Source organism: Phalaenopsis equestris, unplaced genomic scaffold (assembly GCF_001263595.1).
Source record: "Phalaenopsis equestris unplaced genomic scaffold, ASM126359v1 Scaffold000297, whole genome shotgun sequence".
NCBI classification, from domain to species: Eukaryota; Viridiplantae; Streptophyta; class Magnoliopsida; order Asparagales; family Orchidaceae; genus Phalaenopsis; species Phalaenopsis equestris.
In genome coordinates, this window is record NW_018164739.1 from 2,961,593 (window position 1) to 2,981,732 (window position 20,140).

Here is a 20,140-nt window from a genome sequence, read left to right on the forward strand (position 1 = left end):
TTTGACCCAAACTTAGCCCAATATGCTTAAAATGGGTCAAAAATCAAAAATCCACCAAATTGATTAACCAATTGGCCTCAAAATGACTTTCACCCTTCATGAAAGTTGTTCCTCATGATCTACTACACCAAATTCTATATTTAATTGGGCCAATTGGCATGCCTAACCTAGCCCAAACACAAGATTTGGTCACATGCACCTTTTTGGACTTAAGATCAAATCTAACCCAATTGAGCTTGGTATGGTCAAATGAGCTCTACCATGACTATCCTTAGACCCTAGGGTTGAGTTCCACGCCAGCCATCAACCCATGGTTAGGCTTGATATTTATCCCATGGGTGAATTTTTGAAAAAAAGGATTTAAAGAGATAATAAGGGGGTTAAATCAATGTACTTGCCCCAACACATGTTTAAACCCTCAATGCAATCAATATCTCATCTAGATAGAGGAGAAGCAGAGTATAATAGTTACCGAAGTTTTTGATGAAACAACTGTGGTTTGTTTGGCACTTCAGTACCCATTTTCTGCCTGTCTCTGGTCTTGCTGCAAGCCATATAAACTTTTCTTGAATTTGCAGACCAAACCGTATTTGTATGGAACCTTGTAACCTTGTGACTGCACCATGTATAGCTCCTCCAAATCTCTATGTAAGAAAGTTGTCTTTACATCCATCTGCTCTAGTTGTAGATCTTTCACTGCTACCAGACTAAACACAACTCTGACAGTCAGCATCTTCACCCTTGGGGAGAAGATCTCTGTATAATCCACTCCTTCCTTCTGTTCGAAATCCTTCACAACAAGCGTTGCCTTGTAGCACGTGCTACCATCTGACTCCTCTTTCAGTCTGTAGACCAACTTGTTGTGCAGTGCTCCTTTGCCATTTGGTAGTACCGTCAAATCCCAAGTCTGATTTGACTCGAATGATTGTATTTCTTCATCCATGGCGAGCTCCCACTCACTTGAATTTTCAACTTGAGTGACCTCCTCAGAGCACTCTGGTTCATCACTATCAGTTAGTAATAAATTGCGTAAAGAAGGAGAATGCCTTTGTATGGGTTGTTTCATTCTGCTGAATCTTCTGACTTCTGTAGCTGGTGTCTGAAGAACTTCCAGCGCTCTTGGTTGAGCACTTCTTTTTTTTTATCCTCCTAATCATCTGTATCATCAATCTCCAAATATCTGGATTCAAAAGTAGCTGATGGATTGTATTGAGTTCTAACCTTATTCTTGTACACCTCCATCTTGTTGAAAGTGATGTCCCTGCTCCTGATGAATTTTTTGTTCTGATAATCCCATCTGAGTCATATCCAATTAAGATACACTTGATAGATTTTGAGTCAAGCTTGTTTCTAAAACATGCATCAACATGTACATGTGCAGAATACCCAAATACTCTTAAATGTGATAGACATATTTTTTGTCGCTCCAAGTCTCTTCAGGTAAGTCTTTCTTCAAAGGTACTGTTAAACGATTAATCAGATAAACTGTAGTGTTAATAGCTTCAGCCCAAAACTGTTTCGGCAAGCCCACATGCAACCTCATGCTCCTAGCACGCTCCGTGATTGTTCTGTTCATGTGCTCAGCCACACCATTCTACGGTGGTGTCCTTGGGGAAGTGAACTCATGTTTGACTCTCTCTGTAGCAGAATTTCTGATCACAATACTCACCCTCATTATCTGATCTGAGACACTCCAGCTTCAAGCCTGATTCATTTTCTACTATAGCCTTCTATTTCTTAAAGAGTTCAAATACATCAAATTTTTGCTTTAAGAAATAAACTCATATTTTTCGTGTGATCATCAATGAATGTGACAAAATAGCGAGAACTTCAATAGACTGGACCGGAGTAGGACCCGATATATCAGTATGTTCTAACTTCAGTTTCTTTGATTTCATCATTGGCCCGCTCTTGGAGAAAGAAACTCTCATGCTTGCTATAAATACATTATTCACAAAAATCCAGATCAACTGATTTCAGAACCTGAAGCTTATTCTTTGAAAGAAGGGTCTTCACACCTTTTTCGCTCATATGACAAAACCTACTGTGCCACAGACCTGCATCCACTTTGGTTCCAACCACATCAATGAAATCAGTCATTACATTGATCAGATAAATGGTGCCTACAGTGTTGCCTCGAGCTATTACTAATGCCTCCTGGTTGCCTTCCACTAATCACCTATGAAAGTTGTCACGAGTCCTGACTTTATCAGTTGGCTCACAGAGATAAGATTTCTTTCTAAACTAAAAACATGTCTGACTTCAGTAAGCTTCTAGAGTGTTTCATTCGTCAACTTGATATCAACATCACATTTTTCTATTACCGCAGGTCTTGTTATTTCCCAAATAAACCTTATTTAAATCACTTTGTGTGTAGTTTTTGAATACCTCTTATTTGGGCCAAGTATGAAAAGAGACACCTGAATTCATTATCTAAGATTCAATACTGACTAGGGATAACATCAGAGAGTCATTTTAGATTTCAACTTTGGAGACATTAGTAGAGAAACTACTATCCTGTCATCTAACACTAGCTTTCCTTAAGCTTTGCATTTTTTCTTGAAATGCTTCTTCTTACTACAGCTCTAGCATTCTTCTCTGCTTTTCTTGGGCTTTCCTTTCTTGGACTTGGATCTGCCTCTGCCTGTATTACTGCCCAGATTCCTTTTTCTGTTATCAGCATTCAACTTAGAACCTAAAAATTCATCATCATTGTTTTTCTGCAAACTTCTTCATTCAACATCTGTCCCACGATGTCATTGAAGTTCAACTTCTAAGTCCCTGAAGAATTACTCATCGCCGTCATAAAACCAACCCAGCTTTTCGACAAAGAAGATGGTAACAGCAGTGCTGTGATCTCATCATCAAACTTGTTCCTCATAGAACACAACTGACTCATAATAGTGTTGAAGTTATTGAGATGTTCTGCTACTGAACTGTTTTCCATCATCTTCATATTGAATAATTTCGTGATCAAAAAAATCTTACTAAAAGCAGAAGACTTTTCGTACATCTTGGTCAATGTCACAATTAAATCCACCATAATTTTCTCATTAATAATGTTGAACACAACAGATGATAAAAGTGACAACCTGATCAAACCTAGTGCGGTTCGATACAACACTTTCCATTCCTTCATAGACACAGACTCAGGCTTCTTTATGACTCATTGGAATGGCAAGTAAATTTTTTTTTAATACAACAAATCCTCCATCTGCGTTTTCCAAAAAACGAACTTCTTCACCTTAAACCTTGCTTTTTTCAGTCATAGCTCTTACTCGAATCGAACCGCGCTCTGATACCAGTTTTGTTGAGAATTCACTAAATAATTTTCAATGTTACAGCGGAATAGGATCACATGATTTAAGAAAACTGGAACATTAAATTTAAACTAGAAGCACAATAAGAAACAACCAGAAGAGAACACGTGAATTTTTTGTGAAAAAATTCGAGAACAGGAAAAAACCACAAAGCCATGCCATCATAGATCTCATTATAAATTTCAGAGAATTTTACAGAGGAATCACATAAATTTCTCCTCCACACACGAAAAAATTTACAATGCACCACTCCACACTCTTCGTACTGATCTGATGCAGAAACACATGTTGAATAACACAAGAATCTTTCTCACCAACACTTCTTACTTTCACCAGGATTTTGTTGATGAACAAACAGTAAGAGTTATGCTCCAAGCCCGCACATATGCCCCCCGAAATCGTGACATAAATAATAGTGCTTGTAGCGTTCGGATTTGGGCACTTGGGCGCCTACTTCTCTGGAAACAAGTGCCCCAGAGCCAGAAGTGGGCACCTAAGTGCCCAGTTTGGGCGCATGACTTCTACCCTCTCAGTCTGAGAACACTCAATGGGCGTTTAAGCGCCCATAGCCCGACACCTTGGCGCTGGGTGCACTGACTGCGTGGAAGCCAGCCAGCTTGCTGCTTATGGGTGCTACAATAGACCTAACAACTAACACTATCTGGTATATTTTAATACCTTACTGTTAATGAAGTCGATTGAAAAGTAACTTTTTCCATTTTGAATGACCTTGATTTTTCAGTGAAGTGGTCTACTTAACTAATGCTGTTGTGCTTGTAGAAAGCTGCTATTAAGAAGATGGAAATGGAAGCATCTAGAGAATTTCTTGCTGAACTTAAAGTTCTAACACATGTTCATCACCTAAACTTGGTAAGGTTTTATTCAAAATTTCCTTGTTCTGAAGCGTTTTCTATTATTCTTTAAATGCAATATGAACCTTCTTGTTTCTGTTTATGTGTGGCAGGGCAAACCCTTTTGCACATCTTGATCTTCCTCAGTGACATTTTTTTTTAATTATTTTTACCTTATGTTACTTTATTTTTTTTTGTTCCTCGCTTTTCCCCTTTTGTTGCAATATGTTTCTTTGGATGGTATTCTCATTCGATTTATTTTAAGAAAGGCAGAGGTAGACGTAGAAAAACTTGGGCATATTATATAAAAAATGATCTTAATTTATTAGAATTAAAACAAAATATGACACTCAATAGGACACAAGGAGAAAAGGATTCATGTAGCCTACTCCACTTATTGGGATAAAGGCTTGATGTTGTTAGATGGTATACACATTTATTTGTTTCTCTTAAGTTGTTAAATTCAGTAGTTGGAAGACATTTTCAATTTTATACCTCAAGGGGGATTTTTATACATAATTCAAATGCAGGTTCGACTAATAGGTTATTGCGTTGAAGGCTCCTTATTTGTTGTGTACGAATTTATTGAAAATGGTAACTTAAGCCAGCATTTGCGCGGATCAGGTAAAGAATAAGTTCAAGTTCTAGTGTTTTGCAAACCAATTCAAGTTATAGTACTTGAGGCCAAGATGCAAAATCTCACTCATACATTTTCTTAGGTAGGGATCCTCTTCCGTGGTTGAGTAGAGTGCAGATTGCACTTGATTCCGCAAGGGGTCTAGAGTATATCCATGAGCATACAGTGCCAGTTTATATTCATCGTGATATCAAATCGGCAAATATTTTGATTGACAATAATCTTCGTGCAAAGGTTTTTCTATCTTTGTTTCAGTGTGCTACAAATTTATCATACTTCGATATTTAAAGAACTTTCTTCTCACAGGTTGCGGATTTTGGGTTGACCAAACTTGCTGAAGTTGGTGGTGCAACCTTACAGACCCGTCTTGTTGGAACATTTGGTTACATGCCTCCTGAGTAAGAATCTTTTATTTCTTTGTTAAGCATCCTTTATTTCGTCGGCTCTGCTCTAAATTACTAAATTCTGATTCCTTTTTTCTTGATCCTTCTATTTTTATTTGCATCTGCGGTACCTTGCAACTAACTGCTATTTTTCTTATAATCCCCTACTCTCATTTCAACCACCAATGCATTGAATTTGGAAGGTGTAGCTAACCATTCACTCACGTTATTTCCCTCTCTAAGCTCCTAATTTCTCATGGTTCAGGATGAAGAGAGATGTTAGCCGCTACCTCGCTCTCTCCCTCTCCTTCTCTCTCTCTTTCTCATTGTCTCTATGAAATGTATGATCTGGACTGAAGTTAAATTTCATTAAAAAAAAATTGCAACTACTTGGTAAAGAAAGAATTACTAATGGACTCAATTGCTAATTATTGTACATATGAATGGGTTATTGGATAATTTAAAAGTAGTAGTGATCTAATAGCGCATTATAACAATGTACTTTGTTAATATACTCTTTCATATGGAATGCCTTAAAATATATGTAACACACCACATGATTTTCTGTGTTCTCTACTTTTTTCAAGTATCAGAGGCACTTGTAAAATATCTTAGTATCATTTAGATCATGTTAATATTGGTATTGGGATGTGGATGAATGGAGAATAGTTCAACATAGAATTTTAAAAAAAATTGGGTTCATTTTAACCACGTTGACCCATATATTTTGGCATAAGCTTACGGTTTGTTAGATGTACATCTATTAGTGCATTAAGCCCAAATTAAGCTCTATGTTGACAATGTAATCAGTTAAATTTTTTTCTGCTTTATTTATTAAGGAATATTTTGATTTATTTTGGTAGGGTTTATTTCTCGCCTTCTTACTTTTATTTTTTCAGGATTTATTTCTTTTCTTATTTTTATATATCCTTATTTGCTTGTTACTTGTGGTCCTTTTGTTATATATAGGATGACAATCTCTCACTTTTTTTTTTCTTACCAGATAGTATCATTTTGCTATTTGATGATCCTTTTTTAACTTATCTTCTATGAATGATCCCTTCACATTTGTGGAACTAAGACAACGTATTTTTAGCCTTCGAAGTAAAAAATTCTTTGGTTTCAATAGAGTCTCCATGAAATTTTATTAACAAGTGTGGGCTTTAATTTGTGATGACGTTGTTAAACTATTGTTAGATCTTTGTTTTGGGCTTGATTGTCTAGATAGAATATCTTTAGCTTTGATCGGTTTTTTATTGGAAAAGGAGATTCCTTTTTTAGCCAGTGATTTTAAATTGGCAGCTTTTTGAAAGATTCCCTCCAACCTTCTATAAATATTGGCTATTATGCTTGTCTTTTTTTTCTTAATGTTTGATGAATCTCAGTGTGCTTTTAGTTAGGGGATGGATTATTGATTGCATCCTAATAGCTTATGAACTATTCATGGTTTGCTATGATTAAAAAAGAAATTATTTCAAGACGGACTTAAAAAAATGCTTTTGATTGATTTGGATTTCACACTTCAGTTCTATTTCATAGACTTTGTCCTCTTCAAGTTAATGTCTTGGATCATAGAGATTCTTGTTAACGATCATTCTTCTTTTCTTGTTAGTGGCTTAATTGGTAAGCAATTTAAATGCTTTAGAGGATTTAGACAATTTGATCTTTCATCTCTACTCTAAATGACGGTTGGAGACGTTCTTAACAAAATGCTTTATAGTGTTCCTCTGATGAGGTTACAATGCTTGTGAAATTAGTTCTTATTTTAGTATCCAATTTGTTAACGATGCACTCTTCTCCTTTGGTGCTAACTCCAAGCAAGCCCTTTGAAGCTATTTCTCCACGTTTAAATGGGTTTTGGTTTGAGTTTCAATTTTTAATTGCAAACTTGAAAACTTTCCTTTTGAAATTTGGGAAATCCCCTTAACTCTTTCGAACTTCAAAACCAACCGGTGCTTCCAATCATTGATAAATTACAATGGAGCTTGGCCTTTTGGAGCAAATTCCAGTCCCAATGGGTAGAATGATTCTTATGATCAAGTGTTATCCTCCTCTATTGTATTTCTTTTTTATGTCTTCGTCAAGGGATCATTAAGAAAATTAATAGTATTGGGTGTAATTTCTTTCGAGAATAATGTTTGGAAGGAAGAAGTCCTTTTTCTTGTCATCTGGAAGTAGGTGTGTAAACGAACCAAACACGAACGAACAGAGCTTGTGTTCTTGTTCGGTTCGTTTGAAAGTTAGTTTGTTTGAAATAAGTTCGTGTTTGAAATTATTCGTGAAGTCACTGTTCGTGTTTGTTTCTTAACGAACGAGCCGAACACGAGCTGTTCGCAAACGACGAGCCTGTTTGACATCCTTAATATTAATTTATATAAATAATATATTATAGTAATTATATAACTTATATTATATAAATATATAATATACATATTTGTATATTACTAATATAGTATATTAATATATTATTATTATTATTTTATTATAAATTATAATTTATAAAATTTATTATTTTAAAATATCATAAATTTTTATATATAACTATTTTAAATTATTTTATATTTCGAACAATAACGATTTGAACACGAACGAACGCATCGCTGTTCATGTTTGGTTCGTTTAACTAACCGAACAAAAAAAAAATGTTCAAGTTCTTCATATTTACTTATCGAACGAATCAAATATGAGCTCATTGAGGAACCGAACACGAATTGTTCGAGAACAATGAGTTTTTTTACAGCAATATCTTGAAGGAATGTTGCAGGCTAAGACATTTTGACAGTTTTGGACTAATCCTAGAACTTAACAATCTCTCTTTTGGGGAGATGGATCTGGAAGATTTTGGAAAACTGTCATTCTCTCAACATTTCGATTATTCAGGAGAAATAGTTTTGGCTGAGGAATGACTGAGAATTCTGGAACGGTAGTTCTCATTTATCAAAGGGATTGAGAGAAGCGCTATTTTTTTCTTTTTTTGAAAAATCTTTTTCATACTTCTCATTTGATGATCTTTCCTTTATGTTCGCCTGATATTTGGATGGATATATGTTCTATGGTCACTATTCTCTGAAATCTCAGGCTGTTCATTGGCATAGAATTATCCCATCAACCTCATTTACTCAGTTGAAAAATGTTTTATGGTCACTATTCTTTGAAATCTCAGGCTGTTCGTTGGCATAGAATTATCCCATCAACCTCATTTACTCAGTTGAAAACTTGTGTTTTTGTTAATGAGAGCGGTATTATAATCCCAAGCTTTTACATTAAAAAATAAATTATGTCAAGCTACAAAATAACTTGATTTTTTCTAGTTTTTTGGGGTAATTTTCTATTTTCAAATTCGTTCCCTTTATTTATCCAGTAAATTTATTTTGCAACACATGCAGATATGCTCAGCTGGGTGAGGTTTCTCCTAAAGTTGATGTGTATGCCTTTGGCGTTGTTTTGCTTGAACTTATTTCTGCGAAAGAAGCTATTGTGAAGTCAGGATCTGCGTCGGAATCAACTGGATTGGTTTCTTTGGTAATTTATAAATTTCAATAATTTCCACTGATAATTGTAATTTTTCCTATTATTTAAAAAAAATAAAAAAGGAAAAAAATCTCTCTGGACTCTTATTAATCTCCAGTTTCTCGCAGTTTGAGGAAGCCCTTAGCCAACCTGATGCAAGAGAACAACTGAGGAAACTAGTTGATCCTAGGCTTGGAGTTGATTACCCTATTGACTCCGTACTCAAGGTAAATGCTGCATCCTACTTGAAACAAAAAAAAAAAATAAAATAAAATAAAAATAAAACAAAATAATAAAAAATACCGCATCATACTTAAAATGTTTTTTTTGTTAACAATTTTGCAACATAAATAAAACTGTTTAAAAGGGGTTATATGGTAACGAATCTATCGACTTTAGTAAATCCTATAAATCCGAATTATCCTGCCGGCAACAGGCCGAGATTTAAGATAAAAATGAGAATGAACTGGAACTTTCCAAGTCCTGGATTTAATATTGCCTTTTTTTTCTGTCCAGAAAGATTTAGGGTCTATTTGGGACAGCTGTTAATTTTATAATCTTCTGACAGATTATTCTGATAATTTGATAATCTGCAGATTATCAAAATAAGCTGGCTTGCTGTTTGAGACAGTTTATTCATAACAGCTTACTGGGAGCTGTTGTTGAATAAATGACAATTCTGCCTCTGTTTGGTTAAGCAGTTTGCAACATAACTGTTTATGAAAAATAATAGATAAAACAGATGTCTCAAAATATTACAATTTAGTTACAAAAATTAAAATACATTGCTCACCACTTGAAAAAAATCTGCTTTGTAAAAGCAATTTCTTTGTATATATGCATGAAAATCCTCCATAAAAAACATAGAAAATCAATTTCTCCATGAAATATCTGCTATGTAATCAAGCTCCCCCTTGAATAATTTTTTTAGGTTTCCTCCATAAAAAACATGAAAAAACATTTTCTCTGTGAAGCTTGATCACATGAAAGGAAAAAAAATTTTGAATCATAGAACTCGGAAAAAAATTCGAATCATTTCTTTACTTGAGACAGGAACCCTAAAATTGCGAATCATAGAACTCGGATGAGTATACCTCACGATCCACGAACTACAGAGGAGCGGGATCGAGGAACAGAGGAGATGGGAAAACTTGATCGCACAGTTAGGGCAAGCAACGACAGAGGAGCGGAATCAAGGGACAGAGGAGACGGGATCGAATGACTGAGGGGTAATAAGCTCACCCTAAGCGCGGAAGGCAGGTCTCTCGGAGCGACGAAAGATCCAGGGAGGAATAATGAAATACCTTATGTGCAGTAGCCGGCCGCTCGAGCGAACGCATAAAACAAACGGGATCACGGCGTTACGAAATTGTCGGAGCAGCATATAAGCTGCGCCAAACGGCCCTTAATCCAAGTCTGACTTAAATCTGTTACCATATAATCCCAAAATCTATGGCATTCTGTAATGGAATGCTGTAAAAGGATATAAAAAACATTAAGAACATTTTTTTTTAAATCATCTTTTAACTTTTACACCTATTTATGGTGTTCAAAAGCCCTTTAATGTAATAGCATTTACACATATATAATTTCTATTTTTCACCAGCTGTCTCAACTAGCAATGGCCTGTACTCAAGAGAATCCCCATCTGAGACCCAGCATGCGGTCCATTGTTGTTGCCCTGATGACCTTATCTTCTTCTACTGATGAATGGGATCTCGGCGCCTTATATGCCAACCAATCCATGCTTAATCTCATGTCTGGAAGGTAGCAGAACCACAAAATTTAAGCTCTTTTGCATTGCTCAGAAAATATTTGCAATCATTTTTTTTCATAGTTGTATTATGTCTTAAGAGTGAAAAGGGAGAATAGCATCCCATTCTGTGCATTTTTACAAGTATTTATATGTACAATTTGTGCTTCGGCGCCCAGAAAGGGCAAATAGTTTGTATATTTGTAGAAAGATCCTTGTTAGCTTGGAATCTGTAACCATTTGTGCTGATTTATGTTAATTAATCAGTTAAAAGTTTCTTTTGGCTGTAAAAAGAATTTCTGCCATAATGATACCGTCATATATTATATAACCAAAAAAAAAAATGTAAATTGGAATCTGTAACTGTTTGTTACTGATTTTGCAATTAGTTAGAAATTGTGTTGATTGTGTTGAAACCTACAGGTTTTGGTTCCAGCTGCTACTTTTCTGTGCCTAATTTGATTGCACCTGAAACTGCCAGTTTGGCGTAGCTTGTTATGATTTGGGATATATCAAATGGATTGTACAAATTTGTCGCAAAATTTTCTTTTTTACATTTATACCATCCAAATCTTTCATATCAGATAAAGAGTGTTACTGTTTTCACTTTGAAAAACTAAAATATACCTTTTTCATGTGTAGGCAATGGGTCATATATTAAAACATTGAAGCTTAAATGTTCGGTATGTAATTACACAAGAATTGAGTGGTATGCTTGTAATTTTTTTTTAATTTTAATTACTAAATGTGCAGTTTATCATAGACCTGAGTAGCTTAGATTTATGATGGTTTTACTAAGCTACCAGTTAAGGCCTGTTTAATTTTTCAATGAAAATTAATGTAAAATTAACCTGTACTTAGTTGAGCTAAATTTTCATCAACTGTATCTTATTAAGAAATCAACTTCGATTTATGGCTTGAGTTATTAGGCTGCTCCTTAAAGCTCATTTAATTTAAAATATGATGCGACTTTTCATTAAAAATCAATGTAAAATCCAATTATTGTTAGTTGAATGGAAATTAATTTGAAGTAGAATTTCATTAAGAGCATCGAACTTAAAAGTCAATTTGATTTATTATTACTTTTATAAATTTGATTAGTCAAATTTCTTAAGAAGATTTTTTTGGCAACAACTGTTATTAACTTTTGAATTAATTGGTTTTGTGCATTATTATTGTAGGAGATTACTTTTTTTGTTTAATTTGAAGGGCGGTGAAGTTACTGTCAAATTGAGCGAGTTCAGTTTTGGCTCATGTTCCGCTCGTTCAAAATTGATTAGTATTTGAAATTGCTCGTGAAGAATATGAGTGTGCTCGACTAAGTTTATATATCTTTGTTCATGTTCGATTCGAAATTGATTTGTCTGAACCAAACATGAGTCGCCAATTCTAACCAAGCGTTCACGGACGGTGCCAAACTATTCTAAATTGACTCTAATAATTTATATTACAATTATGGATCATTATAAGAAAAGGAAAATAACCAAAAGCTATAATGAATAACATAGCTCAGTTGGTTTGAGTGATTTGCTTCTTATACGTAAGGGAGTGGGTGTGGCTTTAATGGCAGGAATCACTGTAGGAAGATGGGCAGCCTAATAGAAATAGCAATTGAACATTTATACAAGTTATTTCTTATGTTGTGATGAGGACGACGACCGAAGGATATTTAATAGGTTAGCCAAAAGTTTGGAAATCGGGAATTTGAATGGATGGGGCAGCTCAATTTTGAGAATTAGAAACAAATCTCCTCCCCCTTTAATTTTTGGAAGGTGGAAGGTCAAAGGCCGGAAGGCGGAAGACCAAACGACGAGAGAATTTAAGCAAATTTGGGTTTTTTTTAATTATCATTTTAATGATTGCGTTAATTTTTAGCCATAAATATTAGTAATTTTTTAGCCTATAAATAGACAAAGGATATGACTATGGAGGTGGAGTCCCCATCCCTACTTAGCAGGTGATATGAGATTTCTCAGAAGAAGAAAATCATCCTCGGCCGCACAGCAGGTGACCGAAAAGATCATCTTCAAGTTGTGTTGCAGAAGAAAGTCATCGCCGTTTTATGTAGCGGGCAAGCAACGATATCTTATTTCGTGTTGTGGTGAGAATGAAGTTTTACTCAACCTGCGTAGCAAGTGACCAATGGGATCCTCTTTCGCATTGCGATGCACAAGAAATTCGTCTCTATCCTGTGTAACAGGCTAGTAATGAGATCTTGTTTATTGTTGTTGCGCACTCCGATAGAGATAAAGAAATGTTGTAGTTTTCCCGCCGTACTTCAAGGGGACGAATTTCATGTTGCTGTGACGGCGATATATGGAGAGGCCTTGAGGATCAGCAGAAGTATTGAAATTTTTGGGAATGTGATGCTAACTCTGCTGGAAGATGAGCTGATTTGTAGTAGCCCTTGTACAAATATATGTTGGTCCTTGTAGCATTTCAATTGTCTGATGTGACTTTTATACATTATGATGATGCGTTTGTTTGTACGTCTTTGACGTTACTTCTCAGGTTGTTGTGGCTTCTCAATCGAGTGAAATTCTGTAATTAAAGTTAACACATGCACTTTATAAAAAATAATTATATACATTTTCAGACTCGTGCTTTCTGAGATTTGTATCCTCTTAGGCGTGTATCTTTTGAGGCTTGCGCCTTCTTATGCTTATGCCTTCTACGAGCTTGAAATACATCGGTGTCATCTGAGGCTCATTGCATTCCGAGGTATTTGATGTACACGTGCCTCCTGAAGCATATAGCCTTTTGAGGTATTTGATTTACCTGTGCCTCTTGAGGTTTGTAGCCTTATGTGGTCTTTCATGTACTTGTGTCTTCTGAGGCTTGTAGCCTTTTGAGGTCTTTAATGTGCATGTGTCTTCTAAGGCTTGTAGCCTGCTGAGATTTTTGAGTGGAGACCTTGACAACCACTTGTCTCTTGGAGTCTTTCTAGTATTGACCTTATCTACTACTAGCTTCCCATTGAGACTTGTCTCTTAGGGTCATCTTCTAGGGGCATGGTAGCTTCCTAAAGAGTTTTTGCCTCTTAGGCTCGACACACGAGGTATCGTATCATCTCATCGAGGTTTGCCGCTTTGGCTAGACTTCTTGGGACGTGATAGCTTCCCATCAAGTTTTGCCTCTTGAGTTCGACTTCTACGATACCATATCATTCCATCAACTTTTGCCACTTGGGCTCGTCTTCCAAGAGTATCATATCATCCCATCGAGTCATGCCTCTTGGGCTCAACTTTCAGGGGCATGACAGCTTCCAATCCAGTTTTGCCTCTTGGGCTCAACTTCCAGTGGTAACATATCATTCCATCAAGTCTTGCCTCTTAAGCTCGACTACCAGGGGCATGGTAGCTTCCCATTGATTTTGTCATATGAACTCGACTTCCAGGGGTACTATATCATTCTATCGAGTGATGCCTCTTAGGCTCGACTTTCAGGGGCATGGTAGAGATTTTATCTGTCGCTTGCTCTCAATGGGACTTTTGACACAAAAATATTTCGTGAGAAAATAATAAATTTTCATTGAAATGACGGTTTAAAGTAATAAAAAAATTTTGCTAGAATAAAATTTAGAGTTTATAAGCCAATCTTTTACTAAAATAAGATAATTTGGAATTGTACTTCTCGTTTGATAACCCCGATGATTTTCTTCTGGTTCCCCTCACCTCGTTTTTGTATGTAGCGACCCAAGTGACATTGACGTATCAAACTTTCAATTTCTTTCTTCAGTTGAAAGCATCTTTCTGTTGAATGTTTTTTCACTTGGTGGAAATGATAATATTGAGATCCGTCCCTACCATTTTGGTTTTTTAACGATCTTGGTGACTTGACGACCTTTTTATCCTTGATGGTCATTAGGATGTTGATATATGATATGTTGAGTGGCGTGTATTTTTTTTCTTATCAAAACTCATGACTCAGTTGCAGTTTGAAATTTTTCTTTGTGGGATTTAATCGCTATCTTCGGCGTTATTCTTGTGCTTGCCCCCAATGGTTCCTTGTGTGCATCGATGACCTCATCTGTAGAGATTTGAGCTTCGACACGATGGACAAGATCGGCTTAAGAGTAAACTTTCTCCCACATCAGTGATGAGTAGAAAAGTCTTGAGTGGAGCCCTCCAAGAAAAGCTCCTTTTAGTAACTCTAGATCTACTTCTAGAATTTGATGGGCTTCAGTGGAGAACCTGCGGAAGCATTCCTTGAGGAATTCCCCCTCATTCTGAAAAACTTTTGATAAGTGGGATGAATCTTTAATAATCCTTCTATTTGCTATAAATTGCTCTACAAATAGTCTGACAAGCTCATTGAAGGTGTTGATGGTGCCCCTCTGAAGGGAGTAGAACCATGCACGAGCTTGCCTCTTAAGAGTCGTGGGGAATGCTTGACAGAGAAGCACAACAGAGGCACGATGAATGGGCATGACGACTCAATAATGATCGACATGCTCTTATGAGTCAGTTACCCCTTCGTAGGAATTGATATTTGGGAGTTTGAAGCTTGCTAGGATAAGGTGTTGGAAAACAACATCAGTCGAAGGAGAAGATTCTTGGAAGTTGTGACGAGCAGAAAAACATTCCCTTTTATCCAGAGGGAACTCTTCTTGAACCAGGCGTCGTAACTTATCACAAAAGATATCAGCAGAAGTGACATTAAGGCGGGCAGTGTCAGGTTAGCTGCATGAGACTGATGAGTGGAACTTGTAATGTTAAGAAGATTAGTGTCCTGTTTTGGTAGAGGAATGGTTTCAACATTAGAAGAGAACCCTTCCTGTTGAATGTTAAACTAGTGATAAGTAAACTCCATTAGGCTGTGTTTTTTCGCTCCCCGCGTAGGAGATGGAGGATCTCGTGTTGAGACTCCTCCATCCTACATATCGATCTTCCACAGAATGACCCAAGTCACTTTCGTCATAGGGGTAATGCCTTCCGGAGTAGGAGGATGCAGAGGTTCGATGCCCTTGGCTCTATGACTGTCTTTTGGAATGATGGGTGTTGGAGCGGGATGCTTCATTGTTGCGAGTGTTGCGCCTGGTGGCCATGCAATAGTTCTTGCAAGTATTTTTGTGGTGAGAGTGCTCTCTTCCATAGACGGTGCCAAATTGATGCGTGCTAGAAAATTCGCAGTTGTAGAATAATGGATTATCGTCTTAGCGTTGCAGGAGAATTCAACACACACTTAGATAAAAGAAAACACATAAAGGAAAAAAGCTACGGGGTCTGAACCAACTGTAAAAATATACTATAAGTTGATGATTACAGAGACTCTTTGTTCCACGGGCAGGAAATGGTTACAAAAACTTCTGAATTACGACGTCAACGTGCAGTTGAACTTATTGCAAGGAATTGGTGACGATCGATTGTGATCAACGACGGCGGGGCAAGTGGGGGACGACCAAGGTCGGCAGTGGCTGACGACGATCGACAGTGGTCGACGACGACAGTAGTGGTGCTGGACTTCAGCTTCTTCTCAAAGCTTCATACTCTTCATCAAGCCTCAAGCTTTCCTCCCCTCTCAAGAGAGGGCGAGACTTCTATGTATAGAGTCCCTGATGCAATTAATGATAAAATATGAACCACTTTGATTGGACGATTCAGAGAGTTTCCTTTGATTATACGTCGTTCTATGGACATTTGAGTGTCTTAATAATGTCAAAATCAAGCGATTTTGGGCTCGTCGGATTCGTCTTTGTCGAGACGTTTGATTCAACTATAAACTCGCTAGATTCAACATCCGTTTGACTTTTCAAAAATGTTCAAAAAGCTTCTAAAAGCATTTTAATGGCTTGATTTAGCTCAGATTGCACTAATTTTGGTATCGTTGGATCCATCTCGTCAAGTCTATCAGTTTGACTATAAGTTTGCTGAAATCAAAGCTCTGAATGAATTTCGATCAAAGTTTCAACATTTTTCGCTAAAAAGATGTATCAAGATCTGTGCAACTCATTAAGATCGGTGCGGAAATTTTGTCCCGGGCGTATCAAGCGTATATGTAAAAGTCTGTTGTGATATATGTAAATAATTACATTGGATATAATTGCTGTTTGCAAATCTTACGTATAAGTTCCTACATTTTTTCCTCCCAATATAAAAGCTCCTCACCTCTGCTAAATTTCGTAGGCTAATCGGCAAGTGCAGTGGAGGTGTGTAGGGCTTCAAATTCCTTCCCGATTCTTCTCTCTTCGGACGTTGATGGCCTTCCTACGGCTGCCTCTGATTCTCCGCCTCCGGCAAACCCTTGGCAGCAGCTCTTTGATCTCGCTTAATAGGTAGAGTTCTTCAATTTTGCATGTCGGAACGATTCGATGTTTATAGAGCTCTTTTCTCACAAATCCCTCTATCTTAATCACAGTCATAACCTTGGATCAGTTTCTTGCTTTTCAACTGGGAGTGGTTCAATCGAGTTCAACATCTCAGATGAGGAGAGTAGACGCCGTTTATACAACAGGTATTTATAGTTTTTTTTTTTTTTTGTTCTGTGAAATGATGCAGTTTCTTTTGCTCACGGCCTTTGCTTTTGTGTTGAAAATTAATTATTTATTTGTGGCACTGAATTTGCTTATCGGTTTCATTTCAGATTGTTGTACAGGAGCAGACAGAGAGGTTTTCTTGAACTTGATTTGATTTTGGGGAAATGGGTGGAGGAGAACTTAAGTTCTTTGGATGAAGCAAAAATTAGATCTCTTGTTGACGTGCTAGACCTGGTAATTGTGATTTGGCTGCTTAAACAATGGCATGTAGAAATTGTCTAGTATTGGACTTCTTATTTGAACCAAAGAAGCTTTTATTTATTCTAGTAAATCATTTTAAAGCTTATAGTTGTACTTGTTATGATCTATATGTAACTAACAAGCATCATCATTAGCTATTAAAAAGCATGAAAAGGCCCTATATTTAAATTCTTACGTGGAATATTGACATTATACATGCAAGGCTAAGTTCAAATTAATCCATATATTTTTACTAAACTGTAGGTAAAAAATGAAAAAAAATTAGCATAGAATGCTACAATTCTATTTGAAGCAAGAACAAAGGATAACTGAGCAAACATTATTTTGAATCATTTTGTTATTTATTCTAAATATTGATGATGTCAACTGAAGAATAAAATGTGATATTGTGAGGAAAGATATGAAATTTGAAAACAGATAATGATGTTAAATTTTGAGTTAATTTTTTAACCTTTAAGCACACAATATAGTCTGCAAATCATGTATTGTTTTTGGAGTAGATAAAATAAGTAAAACAGGTGATTTTTTTTCTTATCTTATAGTTTTAAACGCATGTATATTTATGCAGGGTTTAAAACTTTCAAAGTAAGTCCAGGGGAATAATACATTATCATATTGGGACTCTCAGGATTTGTTTTTTTTTTATTTTTATTTTCATGTTTTGTTATGCTTATCTGCTTGCTTATTTCCGTAGTTGATAGTGTTCTTTTTGATGTTTACATTGAGCTTTTACTCTAAACCATCGTTCCTTTTTTCATAATACTCCTTATAAAAGATGAGGAGATGACTGTTTTTTTTCAAATTTCTTCAAGTATATGGAATAAGAGTTTTATATATAAGAAGTTGGTTGCATTTGTGTTGTTGGATTTGTGATATCAAATAGTAGTGATGGTGAGTCTTTTTGGGGTACAATAAGGCCACTCTTAGATGATTTTAGAAAAGAAAAGCCTGTGATTTTGATTATTATCATAATTTTATTTTTCAAAATTTTCATGGACTGAAATATATAATCTCTCTTCCTGAAGCCTTGCAATGAGTAGTTCTGTATGATCTTGACAGTTTCAAAGAGGAAGCAAAACGGCATTTATGCACAAGACTTTTGTCCAAAACTGTATAATTATTTTAATTGGACTTGAAATTTTAGAGTTGCATTGCTTTTGTAATGATGCACTTTTGGCCATTATAATGGAGGTTAGTTTTTTTAACTACTACCAAGATATTTTTTTGAAAAATTTGTTAATATTGGTGTTATTGAGTATAATGTAAGATGCAGAAGTTCTAAGTAAAGCAGTTGGCTTTAATCTGGATTTAGATTTCATGTTTCTATAATGCAGTTTAAATACTTTGATTGGAGTTTGTGGTAAGGGTTATCAGGGAATTTAGGAGAAGGGGGTGAGAAATAGAGAGAAAGAGAGGGAGCAAAATATGTATAAGTTGTAGATTGAAGTGCAATTGAAAATAAAAACTCTGTTAAATTAAATATTTATATTATTTACATGAGCACATGTGATCACAAAATGAGAAGAGGAACAGAGACAAGAGGAAGATTTTATTTGCGATTGCCTTGAGCAAACTCAGCTCTTAACATATAAATAAACAAGACACATGCATATAACTTAGAGAGGAAGGTATCTTTCAGTTGACTATGCTGCTTTGTCAGTTAACTGACGGATGTTTTAGTCCAATGTAAAATAGGGCATTAAAAAAATATGCTAAGATTAGGAGATTTGTTTGAACTTTTTTGAAGTGATTTTATTAGTGAGTAAATTCTCTTGCAAAGCATATTACTTTGCTCTTTTATTCAGCTCTCTTCGTCAATTATTGATTATTTAGCTAGCTGGCTAATATGTTGGTTATTTTTGCTTTGGATACTGTGTGGTTTCATTAGAATATTAAATAATCTCTCTAAGCAAGGTTGATCTAAACCCAAAAAATCTTGTCCATTTTTTTTTTTGAGAAAATCTAATTAAAGGCTAATACCGACCATGTTTTTTATTTATGGAATGTCATTTTTTTTTTCTTTTTTTTTGTCATGGAACATTACAATTGGAAGAGACGGCCTAACCAAGATTTGTGTTTAGCGGCAATTCTCATTAAAGTGGTAGCAATAAATTACCTCCAAAGAAAATCAAATGTAATCAAGATATTAATTTTCATTAATAAAAATTATTTAAAGGTACATTATTTAAGACTCGGAGATTTCTCTTAATTTGCTATGGAATAATTTTATAAAAAAAGTATCCACATGAAGCCATGGATCAAATCATGTTTTGTTGATTTAAAGCTAATCAAAAGCGATGTTTAGAGTGATTTGTTCCTCTAGTTAGACACCCTTTGACAAAAAAATTGATCAAGTGAGCTGCGACATCGAAGAAGGCACAAATTGGTGACAAATAAGTTGCTCATGGAGCTTTACAATATACTGAGGCGAGTGTAATTAGAAACTAACCAGCTACTCTGTAGTCAATAGTTCATAGAGAGAGGATAACAATTCAGCAAAGCAATTTACTTTCTAAAAGAATCTACTAAAAAATATATCACTTAAGAAAAGTAAGACAAATGTCCTGATCGTAAAACAGCTATTTGATGCCTCTCTCTATTTTGAAATAAAGCATCCATTAGCTTTTTAATAACCACTTAGAGACTGTTTGGTTTGGAGAATTTGTAATGTATTCTAATTCTCTTATAGTATTTTAGAAAATTAAGTATTTTGTACAAAGAATCACAAATATAATGTAAAGTATGAATGAATTTGAAGTTTACACCTTACTTCGTTTTGGTTGAATTTAGAATTCGGCTGATTTGACCGAATTTGAGACATCGTTCATTAATGTAAATGTTATCGACAAACTGCCGCATGCAATTACCCCCCGCTACCGATCGCCTTCGTCACAGCCTCCGCCAGCCGCCAGACTTTGACTGTCAGCCAGCGCTTGTTGTCGGGCGCCGG

General features: G+C 35.7%; 2 protein-coding genes across 3 annotated transcripts in view; both read left to right on the top strand.

Moving 5' to 3' along the window:
- Positions 1-10,782, top strand: part of LOC110025249 (lysM domain receptor-like kinase 3) — a 58,902-nt gene extending 48,120 nt beyond the window's left edge. For both annotated transcript variants that reach the window (XM_020725608.1, XM_020725609.1), the window contains exons 6-12: positions 4,101-4,190; positions 4,702-4,795; positions 4,891-5,042; positions 5,115-5,206; positions 8,578-8,713; positions 8,830-8,928; positions 10,308-10,782. In XM_020725608.1, the coding sequence (XP_020581267.1) occupies positions 4,101-4,190; positions 4,702-4,795; positions 4,891-5,042; positions 5,115-5,206; positions 8,578-8,713; positions 8,830-8,928; positions 10,308-10,472 (828 nt within the window). In that variant the 3' untranslated portion in view covers positions 10,473-10,782. The remainder of the gene's footprint in view (positions 1-4,100; positions 4,191-4,701; positions 4,796-4,890; positions 5,043-5,114; positions 5,207-8,577; positions 8,714-8,829; positions 8,929-10,307) is intronic.
- Positions 10,783-16,535: 5,753 nt separating this feature from the next.
- LOC110025436 (succinate dehydrogenase assembly factor 2, mitochondrial) overlaps positions 16,536-20,140 on the top strand; it is a 9,546-nt gene continuing 5,941 nt past the window's right edge. Inside the window, exons 1-3 of the mRNA XM_020725906.1 lie at positions 16,536-16,728; positions 16,812-16,907; positions 17,037-17,163. Coding sequence (XP_020581565.1) covers positions 16,652-16,728; positions 16,812-16,907; positions 17,037-17,163 — 300 coding nt within the window. The 5' untranslated portion in view covers positions 16,536-16,651. The remainder of the gene's footprint in view (positions 16,729-16,811; positions 16,908-17,036; positions 17,164-20,140) is intronic.